This window comes from Dermochelys coriacea, chromosome 5, assembly GCF_009764565.3.
Source record: "Dermochelys coriacea isolate rDerCor1 chromosome 5, rDerCor1.pri.v4, whole genome shotgun sequence".
Taxonomy (NCBI): Eukaryota; Metazoa; Chordata; order Testudines; family Dermochelyidae; genus Dermochelys; species Dermochelys coriacea.
Genome location: NC_050072.1, coordinates 61,004,741 through 61,017,907, shown reverse-complemented (window position 1 = coordinate 61,017,907; position 13,167 = coordinate 61,004,741). Strand labels below are relative to the sequence as shown.

General features: G+C 41.4%; 1 protein-coding gene across 9 annotated transcripts in view; it reads left to right on the top strand.

Annotated features, from left to right (window-relative positions):
• The window catches only part of KIAA0825 (KIAA0825 ortholog), a 423,444-nt gene extending 411,249 nt beyond the window's left edge, over positions 1–12,195 (top strand). For all 9 annotated transcript variants that reach the window (XM_043514581.1, XM_038403489.2, XM_043514582.1 and 6 more), the window contains one exon: positions 7,832–12,195. In XM_043514581.1, the coding sequence (XP_043370516.1) occupies positions 7,832–7,955 (124 nt within the window). In that variant the 3' untranslated portion in view covers positions 7,956–12,195. The remainder of the gene's footprint in view (positions 1–7,831) is intronic.
• Positions 12,196–13,167: the final 972 nt, after the last annotated feature.

Genomic DNA, 13,167 nt, shown 5'->3' with positions numbered 1-13,167 from the left:
TGCACTCGCTATGCACCGACGTTCTCAGCCACCCCAGGGCTGACTGAACGGGCATTCCACTCCATTGACACAGGTAATGCTCACCCAATTAAAGTCCAACCTTACCGGATGTCTCCTCAAGCTAAAACTGCTATAGAACGGGAGATCCAGAATATGTTACAGATGGCTGTAATCTGGCCCTCTGGAAGTGCATGGGCATCTCCAGTGGTTCTAGTTCCCAAACCAGATGGGGAGATACGTTTTTGCATGGACTACCATAAGCTGAATGCTGTAACTCGCCCAGACAACTATCCAATGCCACGCACAGATGAACTATTAGAGAAACTGGGACGGGCCCAGTTCATCTCTACCTTGGACTTAACCAAGGGGTACTGGCAGGTACCGCTAGATGAATCTGCCAAGGAAAGGTCAGCCTTCACCACACATGTATGAATTTAATGTACTCCCTTCTGAGCTGCGGAATGCACCCACCACCTTCCAAAGACTTGTAGATGGTCTCCTAGTGGGATTAGGAGAATATGCAGTCACCTACCTTGACGATGTGGCCATATTTTCGAATTCCTGGGCAGAACCCCTGGGACATCTACAAAAAGTCTTTGAGTGCATAAGGGAGGCAGGTCTAACTGTTAAGGCTAAGAAGTGTCAAATAGGCCTAAACAGAGTGACTTACCTTGGACATCAGGTGGGTCAAGGAACTATCAACCCCCTACAGGCCAAAGTGGATGCTATCCAAAAGTGGCCTGTCCCAAAGTCAAAGAAACAGGTTCAATCCTTCTTAGGCTTGGCCGGTTATTACAGACGATTTGTACCACAATACAGCCAAATCGCCACCCCACTGACAGACCTAACCAAAAAGAAACAGCCAAATGCCGTTCAGTGGACCGAAGACTGTCAGAAGGCCTTTAACCAACTTAAAGCGACACTCATGTCTGACCCTGTACTAAGGGCCCCAGACTTTGACAAACTGTTCCTAGTAACCACAGATGTGTCCGAGCATGGCGTGGGAGCAGTTTTAATGCAGGAAGGACCGGATCAAGAATTCCACCCTGTAGTGTTTCTTAGCAAAAAAACTGTCTGAGAGGGAAAGCAACTGGTCAGTCAGTGAAAAAGAATGTTACGCCATTGTCTACGCTCTGGAAAAGCTACGCTCATATGTTTGGGGACGGCATTTCCACCTGCACACTGACCATGCTGCGCTACAGTGGCTTCATACCACCACGGGAAATAACAAAAAACTTATTCGGTGGAGTTTAGCTCTCCAAGATTTTGATTTCAACATCCAACACATCTCAGAAGCTTCTAACAAAGTGGCTGATGCACTCTCCTGTGAAAGTTTCCCAGAATCAACTGGTGAAAACTGTCCTTGAGATGTGGAAAATATTGTTAGTCTTTATATACTTGGTAGTATATTTAGAGGTACATGTGTCTTATTAACTCTGTTTTTTCCTAGAGCTCCAGGAAGAAATCCCAGCCAGTGTTTCACCCTATCTGTGATTTGGGGGGCGTGTCATAAATATAAAGGGAAGGGTAAACACCTTTAAAATCTCTCCTGGCCAGAGGAAAAATCCTTTCACCTGTAAAGGTTAAGAAGCTAGGATAACCTCGCTGGCACCTGACCACAATGACCAATAAGGAGACAAGATACTTTCAAAGCCGAAGGGAGGGAGAAACAAAGGGTCTGTCTGTCTGTGTAATGCTTTTGCTGGGGACAGAACAGGAATGGAGTCTTAGAATTTAGTAAATAATCTAGCTAGATATGCATTAGATTATGATTTCTTTAAATGACTGAGAAATTAGTGTGCTGAATAGAATGAATATTCTTGTCTTTGTGTCTTTCTTGTAACTTAAGGTTTTGCCTAGAGGATTCTCTATGTTTTGAATATAATTACCCTGTAAGGTATTTACCATCCTGATTTTACAGAGGTGATTCTTTTTACCTTTTCTTATATTAAAATTCTTCTTGTAAGAAATTGAATGCTTTTTTCATTGTTCTTAAGATCCAAGGGTTTGGGTCTGTGGTCACCTATGCAAATTGGTGAGGATTTTTATCAAGCCTTCCCCAGGCAGGGGGGTGCAAGGTTTTGGTGAGCATTTTGGGGGGAAAGACGTTCCCAAACAACGTTTTCCCAGTAAACCTAGTCAAACATTTGGTGGTGGCAGTGGAAGTCCAAGGGCAAAGGGTAAAATAGTTTGTACCTTGGGGAAGTTTTAACCTAAGCTGGTAAAAGTAAGCTTAGGAGGTTTTCATGCAGGTCCCCACATCTGTAGCCTAGAGTTCAGAGTCGGGAAGGAACCTTGACAGGGGAGGCTGTGCCCCTGCCCCCTATCCGCCCCCCCCCTTACTTCTCTCCCCCTGATACCCCCCCGAGACCCCTGCCCCATCCACCACCATCTCTGCTCCCTGTCCCCTGACTGCCCCCAGAACCCCTGCCCCGACTGCCCCCCGCTGCCCCATCCAACCCCCCTTCCTTCCTGACTCCCCCCATTGATTTTCATCTTCCTCCGCAGCTCATGTGTTGCAGTCATGGAGCAGCTGAAGCGCCTCTTTGAACCTCCCCTACTTGCATTAGCTAGACCATCATCACAATTAATCAAGCCATAGCAGAGCTTGTTTACTCAAGAAGAAAGGGGTATTACTCACCTTTCAGGATTTGGCCCAAACTGACTTTCAGAATTATGGCCAAGATTTTCAAAATTGATGTCTAAAGTGAGGTTCCTAAATCCACATTTAGGCACCTAAACAATTGATAATTAAAATTAATGGGAGCTGCAGGTGCTCAGCAGTGCTGAAAATCGGCCAAACCTAAGGTGCCACAAGTACTCCTTTTCTTTTTGAGTATATTCCTTGTATATAATAAAACTGCTTCAAAGAAAATACTAGACTCTATCAATTTCTATTTCCAACTGGAATGTCAGAGGGCTCTGAAGTTTGACTAGCTGCTCAGGTTGAAAAGGTGCAACACTAATTACTAATTAGGAATAAACCAAATACTATGAGTCAACAGTGAGTCATCAGTTTGCCCTATTGCCAAGAAGGCTAACAACATTTTGGGCTGTGTAAGTAGGGGCATTGCCAGCAAATCGAGAGATGTGATTGTTCCCCTCTATTTGACGTTGGTGAGGCCTCATCTGGAGTACTGTGTCTAGTTTTGGGCCCCACACTACAAGAAGGATGTGGAAAAATTGGAAAGAGTCCAGCGGAGGGTAACAAAAATGATTAGGGTGCTGGAGCACATGACTTATGAGGAGAGGCTGAGGGAACTGGGATTGTTTAGTCTGCAGAAGAGAAGAATAAGGGGGGATTTGATAGCTGCTTTCAACTACCTGAAAGAGGGTTCCAAAGAGGATGGAGCTAGACTGTTCTCAGTGGTACCAGATGACAGAACAAGGAGTAATGGTCTCAAGTTGCAGTGGAGGAGGTTTTGGTTGGATATTAGGAAAAACTTTTTCACTAGGAGGGTGGTGAAGCACTGGAATGGGTTACCTAGGGAAGTGATGGAATCTCCTTCCTTAGACATTTTTAAGGTCAGGCTTGACAAAGCCCTGGCTGGGATGATTTAGTTGGGGATTGGTCCTGCTTTGAGCAGGGGGTTGGACTAGATGATCTCCTGAGGTCCCTTCCAACCCTGATATTCTATGATTCTATGATAGTCTGTTGGACCCCCAGCGGTCCATGGACCACAGGTTGAGAACCTTAACTATCTCTTAGCTGTCTTAAATGAAGGATGCGTTCATACATCGGTTTGAATGAGGTTTTAACTCAATTAATAATAATGTTTCATCCAGCTCATAACATTATTTATACAATAATAATTTTGCTGAGTATTTATAAAGTATTAAATCGCAATAAAGCATATAACACTGACAGACCCTGATCGTCAGGATCGAACCTGGGGCCTCTGGAGCTTAGTGCATGAGTCCCTACTATATAAGCGAAAAGCTATTTGACTATTAGCTAAAGCTGTAGATCAGACTCAATCTCTTTCTCTCTCTCTAAGTGTTCTCGGTGTCACTAGATGGGCAGAACACCACACCCAGGAGGTATGTGGGTTACATACATATGCAAAAAAGAACAAACATCAAACAGCTTTTTATGTTTTACTTTTTCTTAGAGAGAGTTAGCCTTATTTCCTTGGTAGTTAAATTAGTCAATATCCTGATTTACCAAGAATCAATTAATGGTTTTATTAACAGCTGGAATCTGTTTTGACACTGATAAATAAAACATATCACAATCTGTAAAATGCAAAGGTAATTTTTCTGCATTTTACAGTTTTTGTAATTTGTTTTGCCTTTGAATGTGGTGGTAATCAATAGAACATATATTTTGTTTATTGGCATTTCTATAGACCTCATCACAGTAGTATTTCAGCATCTTATAAATAATGAATGAAACATCACAACTCCTTCTGATGAAATATGTTATTATATAGGTGGGGAAAAGGAGGCACACAGCAATTAAGTGGTTTACCAAGGTTACAGAATGAGACTGTGGTAATACTGGGAATATTATCTAGCTCTCCTGAGTCTCCATCATGTACCTTAGCCATAAGACTTCCTTCGAGAGTAAGGATAATTTGGCAATGGTTGTCTTCTTTATACAGAATTCTGTAAGGTATATGTTAAACTTGGTTGTATTGGATTACTAATTATGGAAGTCTTAACCACTAATGCTTCAGGAAACACTTTGAAAAACTTTGTTTTGAAACAGTTATTCATATTGTTTAACCATTTTTACTAATGACTTTGCATGATATCAGGATCTTTGCTTCGAGCAGGGATCGGCAACCTTTGGCATGCGGCCTGCCAGCGTAAGCCCCCTGGCGGGCCGAGCTGCTTTGTTTATCTGCCACGTCTGTAGATTCGGCTGATCGCAGCTCCCACTGGCTGCAGTTCGCCATTCCAGGCCAATGGGGGCTGCGGGAAGTGGCGGCCAGCACATCCCTCGGCCCGCACCGCTTTCCGCAGCTCCCGTTTGCCTGGAGTGGTGAACCGCGGCCAGTGGCAGCTGCGATCGGCCGAACCTGCGGACGCAGTAGGTAAACAAACTGGCCTGGCCTGTCATGGGGCTTACCCTGGCGGGCTGTGAGCCAAAGGTAGCCGATCCCTGGCTTTGAGGGTCATCTACTCCTGCTATCCATGAGATCCTGAGATTTAAGATCTCCTGCACAGTTTCTCTAGATTTTGCTATGTTCGCTAGAGCTTACATTTTTATTTTAAAAAATGAAATTTCTAATCCCCTCTGGCAGTAAAGATACATCTTCACAATGTAAATCAATGTACTCCTATCATTTTGTATCAGTCTGCCCTCATATATGCACGTGCAACTCTCACTGAAGTCAGTGAGCCTTTCAGATAAATATTGTATCTTTTTTCAGAGGACAGAGTGGCCCGGTGTAGACAGTATTTATTTGCAGTCAGGAATTCTGAGTTCTCTTCCTGGTACTGACCTTGATTCTCTGCGTGACCTTCGGCACTGAAATTCTCTATACCTCAGTTTTCCCATGTGTAAAAAAGTGGTGATCATATTATTTACCCACCTTTGTTAAGTGTTTTGAGATTACATTATAGGCTATTTGGTGCAGGGACTGTCAATACGTTGTGATACAGGAGGACCAGGGAACAGTGTTAGAGTGGAAATATATAAGCCCTAGGCTAATTAAGTGTGGTTCCCTGTAGACTAGGAAGGGTTGCTACAGGTTAATTGGAGCACCTGTTGTCAATTACGGCCCTGTCAGGAACCTAATAAAACCCCCTGCTTCAGGCAGTGGGAGTGGTGATGACCAGAGAATTGAAGTAAGGGAGACCCTACACCAGCAGGATAGGGAGACCCTCCCTGCAGTGTCTAAGGACTGAGGGTAACCCCACTTACAGGGGATGAGGGAAACCCCCAGGGGTTGAGAGGGGCTGGGACTCAGAGTGAGGAGCAAACCCAGACCCCTTCCCTGCTTCCCTCCTCTATCACCTTCCTGGGCCACTAGCGGAGCCCTCAGTGCCCAAGAGCAGGGGCAAGGGGTGGTATCTTAGCATCCCTTTCCCCCCCCGCACACACACTAAGAAAAGTGCAGGACCCACCATGTGAACATTAGCCATATTGTCACAATGTTGTTTGTTTGTACAGTGCCTAGCACATGATCCATGATTGGGGGTGCCTAGATGCTGTCATAATAAAAATAAATAATAGTCTGTGGATGAAAAGTGCTGGGTAAGTGCTAAGTCATTATATTACTACAGCCAATCAGACAGAAACTGAAAAGGAGAAGTCTGAATTTCCTGTATTCACCTCAGTAGAAATGCCAGGGGGGCAGAGGGAGAGAGTGCATGGTGAGGTCACCATTTTGCTACTGATATCATACCAGAAACATTCAGGAATTGAATTTATCATCGCTTATATGTATGCAAATGGATGTGGCACTACAGTAAAATAAACTGAATAAAGTCCCTGGTCCAAACAACTTATTCTAGAAGCCCAATTTGTTTACAATAAAGTATAGACCCAAGACAGAGGGCCTTATTCCATTCTTACATATATCAGCGTAAAGCAGGAATAACTACCTCATGTCAGTGAGGTTCAGTATAAAATTGGTGTACATGAATCAGGCTCAGAATGAGATGTAATGCTATAATGTTAGTGGAACAGGTAGATCTTCAGGAGATTTTTGGAGGAAGAGGGGTTCCCATTGCAGATGAATGTTATAGTCATGACATTTATTGGAAAGGTTTTCAATAGGTCTTTAGAAACTATCAAATACTCTTGATCTTGATAATGGAGATGTTTATTGCTGTTCTTACAAGTGAGAGTAAAATGATGCTTACATTGTTATCGTATAAAGAAAACCCTGATTCTGTGGAGTGGTTTGTGGGACTTCAGTAAAACTTTGCCCCATCATCAGCAAATTCAATTCTGCTTAATAAACTAATAAATATGTTTGAATGTCCTTCCTTGTGTCTTACAATAACTGATGTTGAAATACGAATGGTCCTAAATAAAAATAACTATCTGCACAGTCATTCCCTGCAGATGTTCCTAATAATGATATGAAAGGTAATATTATAAAATATGAGTAATATTTCTTAAAATAAGCCTATGTATCACTGATAATAAAAACATACATACACAGAGAATGTAGTAAAAAGAGACCCATACATGTAATTAAAACATATATTTTCTATCTAGGGTGCTCTGTTGTTCACTTAGGATCCAATCCCAATTCCTTTTGTAGTCAATGACAGTTTTGCCATTAATTTTAATGGGGATAGCTAATCATAGGTTAGAGTGAGTATCCATATGAGAGAAACGGAAGATGCTTGTGTCACTTCTAAAGGTGACAGTGTATGTGACATTTTCAAAAAACTAAGCCATTTTGTAAGGCAGCTCTTTAAATTAATTTGTACCACTTTAACAGTATGATGACCTGCCACACTGTTCACGAATAGAGAATCCTGTGCTTTCTGATTTTCACTTTAAAGTAATTAACTCTGGGAAGTATTTGCCAACCTCCATCTCAGAAACACATGCTAGCTGCTCCACCTCTCTCTGTCAGTTTTGCACTGCTTCTGGTCAATTTGCTATTAAGGTGTGATACAAAACTGAAAGGGAAAATGCTGGGGCATAGACATAGGAGGAAGCTTGTCAGAGATTTGGCAGTTTAAATGCCAGAAAGCTTGCATAGGGTGTGATTTTTTTTTCTGTTCATATCTAGTGTGGTTCAGTTAACACAATACGTTTGGCAATAAACACATGGTGTCTATTTTAAATTTTTTTTATCAGTTTGTTTAATGACTGATTTGAAAAATACAGGGGAACTAACAAAAGTATATTTTCTTTCAGATGGGAGATGAAAGAAGATGGAGCTCTGGAAGAGGAAGAAAAAGCTATGGTGGAACACCTAAAAAAAGTTTATTTCATACCGACCCCTCTTGCCTCAGAAGATAAAGAAGAACTGTCACCTTGAAAAGAGTTTGTGTAGCACTTCCTGCTGAATTAAACATTATTACAATAATTGTTTAGTGATAACTGAAAAAAATCCCTCTTATGCATACATTAGATGGCTAGAAAGCAGGGGAACTTGTATCTTGATGAGTAGCAGTTAGAAACTAAAGGATGTTGCTCTATTATTGCCTAGTCACTCCCTTAAAACAGCAACTGTTATGTGTGTGTGGTAGCCAAGAATAACATGAAAATGCTGTGTTACACAGTAGGACATACCTTGGTGCAGTGGAAACAAGAAGCTGAAGGCCAAATGAGAAACTGTTTTTAAAGCATAAAACCACAGCATTATACATACTACTACTTTGGACATTTTCCAGCTTAAGTTTGCCAGTATATTACAGATGTCATGTGGGCGTCCAAGTGTATCTAACCCTATGTGGGTATGCCAGAGGTTAGAGATCAGAGCTCAGGAAGCCTCTTCCCTAGTTCCATCCAAACGCACCCTTATGAAGGACTGCTCAGGTTAGTGGTGATAGGCTCCCCAAAGAAGGGGAAGATTCCCAAGACTATGCCATAGATCTGACCTTTCACCTCAGCACCCACCTTTTTTTGTGGAGTGCAGCGGATACGCCCTTGTAAGTGACTATTGCAGAGGCTGCTTCCTCAGAGAAATTGTGCCTGCCTCAGGCATACTGCTCCCACTGAGGTGGAACATCTCCTCATCCACCATGCCATGAGGCTCAGACTTAAAAGCACATTGTTCCCAACAGCTTTAAAGTTTAAAAGGCCTTTAAAATGCATGCTTTTATTGAAAACAAAACAGTTCAAGTGCAGACAATGCAAGAACCATCTTAACAGTGAACTGAGAAATGAAAAATCTATTTTTCCATCCACTGTTTCTTTCTAATGTAAGTATAGTTAAGTCCCCTTTTCAATGATAAAACCTTTACAGCTGTGTTATCTGATATTCATATCTGTCATAGTCAAAATTTGTATTTTCATCTGAAATCTCCTTCAAGTAAACCAGTTTTTAAAAGCTTTTTAGATGTCCCTGTTGGCTGCAAGGAAGGGCTTATGAACATTCCTCTATTGTAAAAAAAGCCAGACATTTTTATACTTACTTTTTTGCTTTGGAAGCATGGAGTTCTCGTTTCCCTTACTTTGCTGGAGGATACTGACAAGAGCTTAGTAGGGCTGTGACCTGAGCTGTAGCTCTCCATAAACAAATGGAAATTTGGACCCAGTGTGACCTCTCTTTTCCAAAGGACCTTGGTAAGATCACTTTAAGACCTAAATAGTGATTCTGCATGAAACTCTAATCTAATCCAATCTCCCCTGACTGGTCATTTTTCTAATGCAGACCAGACATTAGACCATTTCAAATGATATCTGCATCTCACAGTCTTCCAAATATCTTGCCTGGGTCCACCAGCAAAGAGAGAAATGAGGCATTGATATTTCTAAAGTGTTAAAAATAAAAATGAAAAAGCAGCCTTTTTTCACCTTGAGACAGTCATTATACATCATAAAGAAGTGCTGGAGGGTAAAAACAATTTCTCCCTGCTTTGGATTTCACTTTTAAAACCACAACTAAGCTTTTAAAGCTTGAAACATGGATAACGGGATTCCCTAAAATGATAGATGCAATATGCTGACAAATGAGGCATACATGCTCCTAGCCATATTAATAATATGTCAAGTGGTTGGAGGTCAATCAGCATACTTGTATTAGTCTGTCCTATTCTGTCAACATTTATTTTACTGTGTAGAATATCTAATTAATTTGTTATTGTATAGTCATACAAAGTAAGGGCTTGTCTACACAGAGAAGTTGACTGAAATGGCTAATCCACAATAGCTCCCCATGTGATGCTCTTATTCCAGAATAAGAGTGCCTTTTTCTAATAAACTTTGGAAGTAGATTAAGATAAACTGAAAAAAAGCACTCCATGTGGGGAGTTACTCTGGAATAGGTATAATGCTTTAAATTGACACCCTCCCTTATTCCAAAATAAATGCGTGGGCAAGCCTTAAGAATTCTCAATACCTCTCTGCAAAAGTTCACTCAGTAGCAATCCAGTGGAAAACTCTGGGATAGTTACATCTTCCACAGTAGAGATATATATATATCTTTATATATATATATATATATTTAATCTTTACAAAGTAAAGCTAAAGAGATGGAATCAGCAGTCTGAATAAAGTCTGAAAATGTTCACAATATCTTACTCAGATGTTTTTCTTGTGCAAATCTACTCTGTCTTCATAAACCTAAGAGTCTAAACTAATTCATATTTGAAGCTGAAGTTTCCCCTAAATCATTAGAGAGGAATACAGGTACAGTCCATCTGAAATGTTCCTTCTCACTGACTCTCAAGATGTAATGGGGGAAATAACTTGTATTGAGCAGGCACTTTTGCAACATTCTGTGTTTGTTTTTGAGTGGAATTAAGTCTGAATAAGAGCAATGGAGTTTATAATTATGATTGCTAAATGGAATACCATTGATTTGTCAGAAAGACTGTTTATTTTATTTATTTATTTTGAAGGAGAGCAAGAAGTAATACTTAAAAGAGGCTGCTTATTTTTACATCTGTTTCACCTCTATCTAAAATTAAGAATATTTGTATAACAGGACCCTGCTTTCCTTAACTTCCCCCCATAAAATAGTGTCTGTATACTATATTTAAAGTTAAAATTTATCTCCAGAAATTACTTTAATTTTTAAGTGACATATTCATACTCTTATATCTATTTGCTCCCTTAATTTATATACTAGCTCTTCTCATATGCTTGTTGATCCAAGACTGGCTTTCACATATTTACACTCATTCTTAGTTGAGAAAGGCTAGGAGGTGAAATATAGAGATTTTAGCAGAGTGAATTCACAAGAAAAGAAAGATATAATTGTAAAAGATATAGGAGTTTAAGGGCCAGATTCACTCCAGTGGTGCTTCACTGGTGTAATCTGACCCCATAGCCATGCTAATTTTCCTGGAAAGACCAAGTGTAAGGATGTCACAGGTGGTACTGGTCCTCTAAGAGTAAAGAGGCTAGTGCACCTGTGTCTGGCCAGCTGACCCTAGGCCCTAAAGGAAGGGAGATTGGGTGAGTCAGGTATGAGAGTTAGTGAGGAGTGGAGGAAAGAGAGAAAACAAGAGAAAGCACTCAAATATGGGGCTCTAGCTGCCTGAAAGAGAGGCTGCTGAGAGCAGAGTGTTCTGCAGGAGTTCACTGGGACTAGGGAGACAAGGAGAAGCCTGGACGGTGGGAGGAAGAAACTCTGGAAAAAGGGGAAGACCCAGGGGAATACATGGGGCATGGAGCTTGGAAAAAACCTGGGAGGGACATAAGACTGTGATTAAGCCCAGGATGGGTGGATATTGTTTGCACTGTTGCTTTGTTTGTGCTTTTGAACTCTAGAAGGGAACTTTGGGGTAAGCCCGAGAGCCCACCAGTCTGAAGGATGACTGAGACTGATGAAGACCCTGGAGTCACAGAAGGAAGTAGAGCTTGGACCTTTTAAATTATGTTATTGAACTTTATTTGAGGATTTGTGATGTCCATATTAATCAATTACCCCTGGGTGATGGTAGCCTAAAAGAATGTTGGAGAAATATTCGTGAGGAACCTGAGAAGGGAAAAACAAGGGTGGGGCACCTGGAGGACCATGCCACAGCATGAGGGTGCACTCTGACATGATGATCCTATGACAAAGGATTACACTTCTGTTGGATACAACTAACATAGCCCTGTCTTGATGGGCTAACTCATCTGAGCTACCTTAACATGATAGGAAAGTTCTCTTACCGCTCAATATAAAGGGAAGGGTAAACACCTTTAAAATCCCTCCTGGCCAGAGGAAAAACCCTTTCACCTGTAGAGGGTTAAGAAGCTAGGATAACCTCGCTGGCACCTGACCAAAATGACCAAAGAGGAGACAAGATACTTTCAAAGCTGGGGGGGGGAGAGAAACAAAGGGTGTCTCTGACTGTGTGGTGTTTTGCCAGGAACAGAAAAGGAATGGAGTCTTAGAACTTAGTAAGTAATCTAGCTAGATATGCGTTAGATTCTGTTTTGTTTAAATAGCTGATAAAATAAGCTGTGCTGAATGGAATGTATATTCCTGCTTTTGTGTCTTTTTGTAACTTAAGGTTTTGCCTAGAGAGGTTCTCTATGTTTTGAATCTGATTATCCTGTAAGGTATTTACCATCCTGATTTTACAGAGGTGATTTTTACTTCAATTAAAATTCTTCTTTTAAGAACCTGATTGCTTCTTCATTGTTCTTAAGATCCAAGGGTTTGGGTCTGTGTTCACCTATGCAAATTGGTGAGGATTTTTATCAAGCCTTCCCCCAAAAAGGAGGTGTAGGGTTTGGGGAGGATTTTGGGGAGGAAAGAAGTTTCCAAGCAGGCTCTTTCTCTGTTATATATTTGTTAGACGCTTGGTGGTGGCAGCAATCAAGTCCAAGGGCAAAAGGTAAAACAGTTTGTACCTTGGGGAAGTTTTAACCTAAGCTAGTAAAAATAAGCTTAGGGGGTTTTCATGCAGGTCCCCACATCTGTACCCTAGAGTTCAGAGTGGGGAAGGAACCTTGACAGTTGGGTACAACTAACATGGCCCTGTCTTGATGGGCTAACTCATCTGAGCTACCTTAACATGATAGGAAAGTCCTCTTACCGCTCATTAATAAGCAGGCTAACTAATTTGAAGCTGTCTTTGAGTGTAGTACAGGAAGTCTAGGCTACAACATAGCCAGCTAACATGGCTGTAAATATATTAGCCTGCATCTTGGTGAACACTAAAAAGGGTTTCTGTCATATTTGAATTAACATAATTGAAAAACACACCCTTCGTACATGTCAAGACAGGGCTATAGGAGCTTTCACGCCTCTCTCTCACTCACTCACTCTCCTGCTGGTGTAGTAGGGAAAAGGGTCCATGATATTCCTGAAGTACAAGAACTCTGAACTGCGTTTTCATCTCCTTGGTTGCCTGGGATATGTCAATGCATCTCTCACGAAGTGCTGATACTGTACAGGGCCAGTCCCCTGCATGAAGATCAGAAGAAGTAGGAGAAAGCAAAGGTGAGCTTAAGCCACTTTTGCACACAGACTCTGAGCTGTACTCTCTGCCCCACAGTGATATCCAAGGACTTGCCTCCTATTTTCCACAAGATGTGTTTATTTTAGTCCTTGGAAAGGGTATAGACACCTTTTTATTTTAATTTAG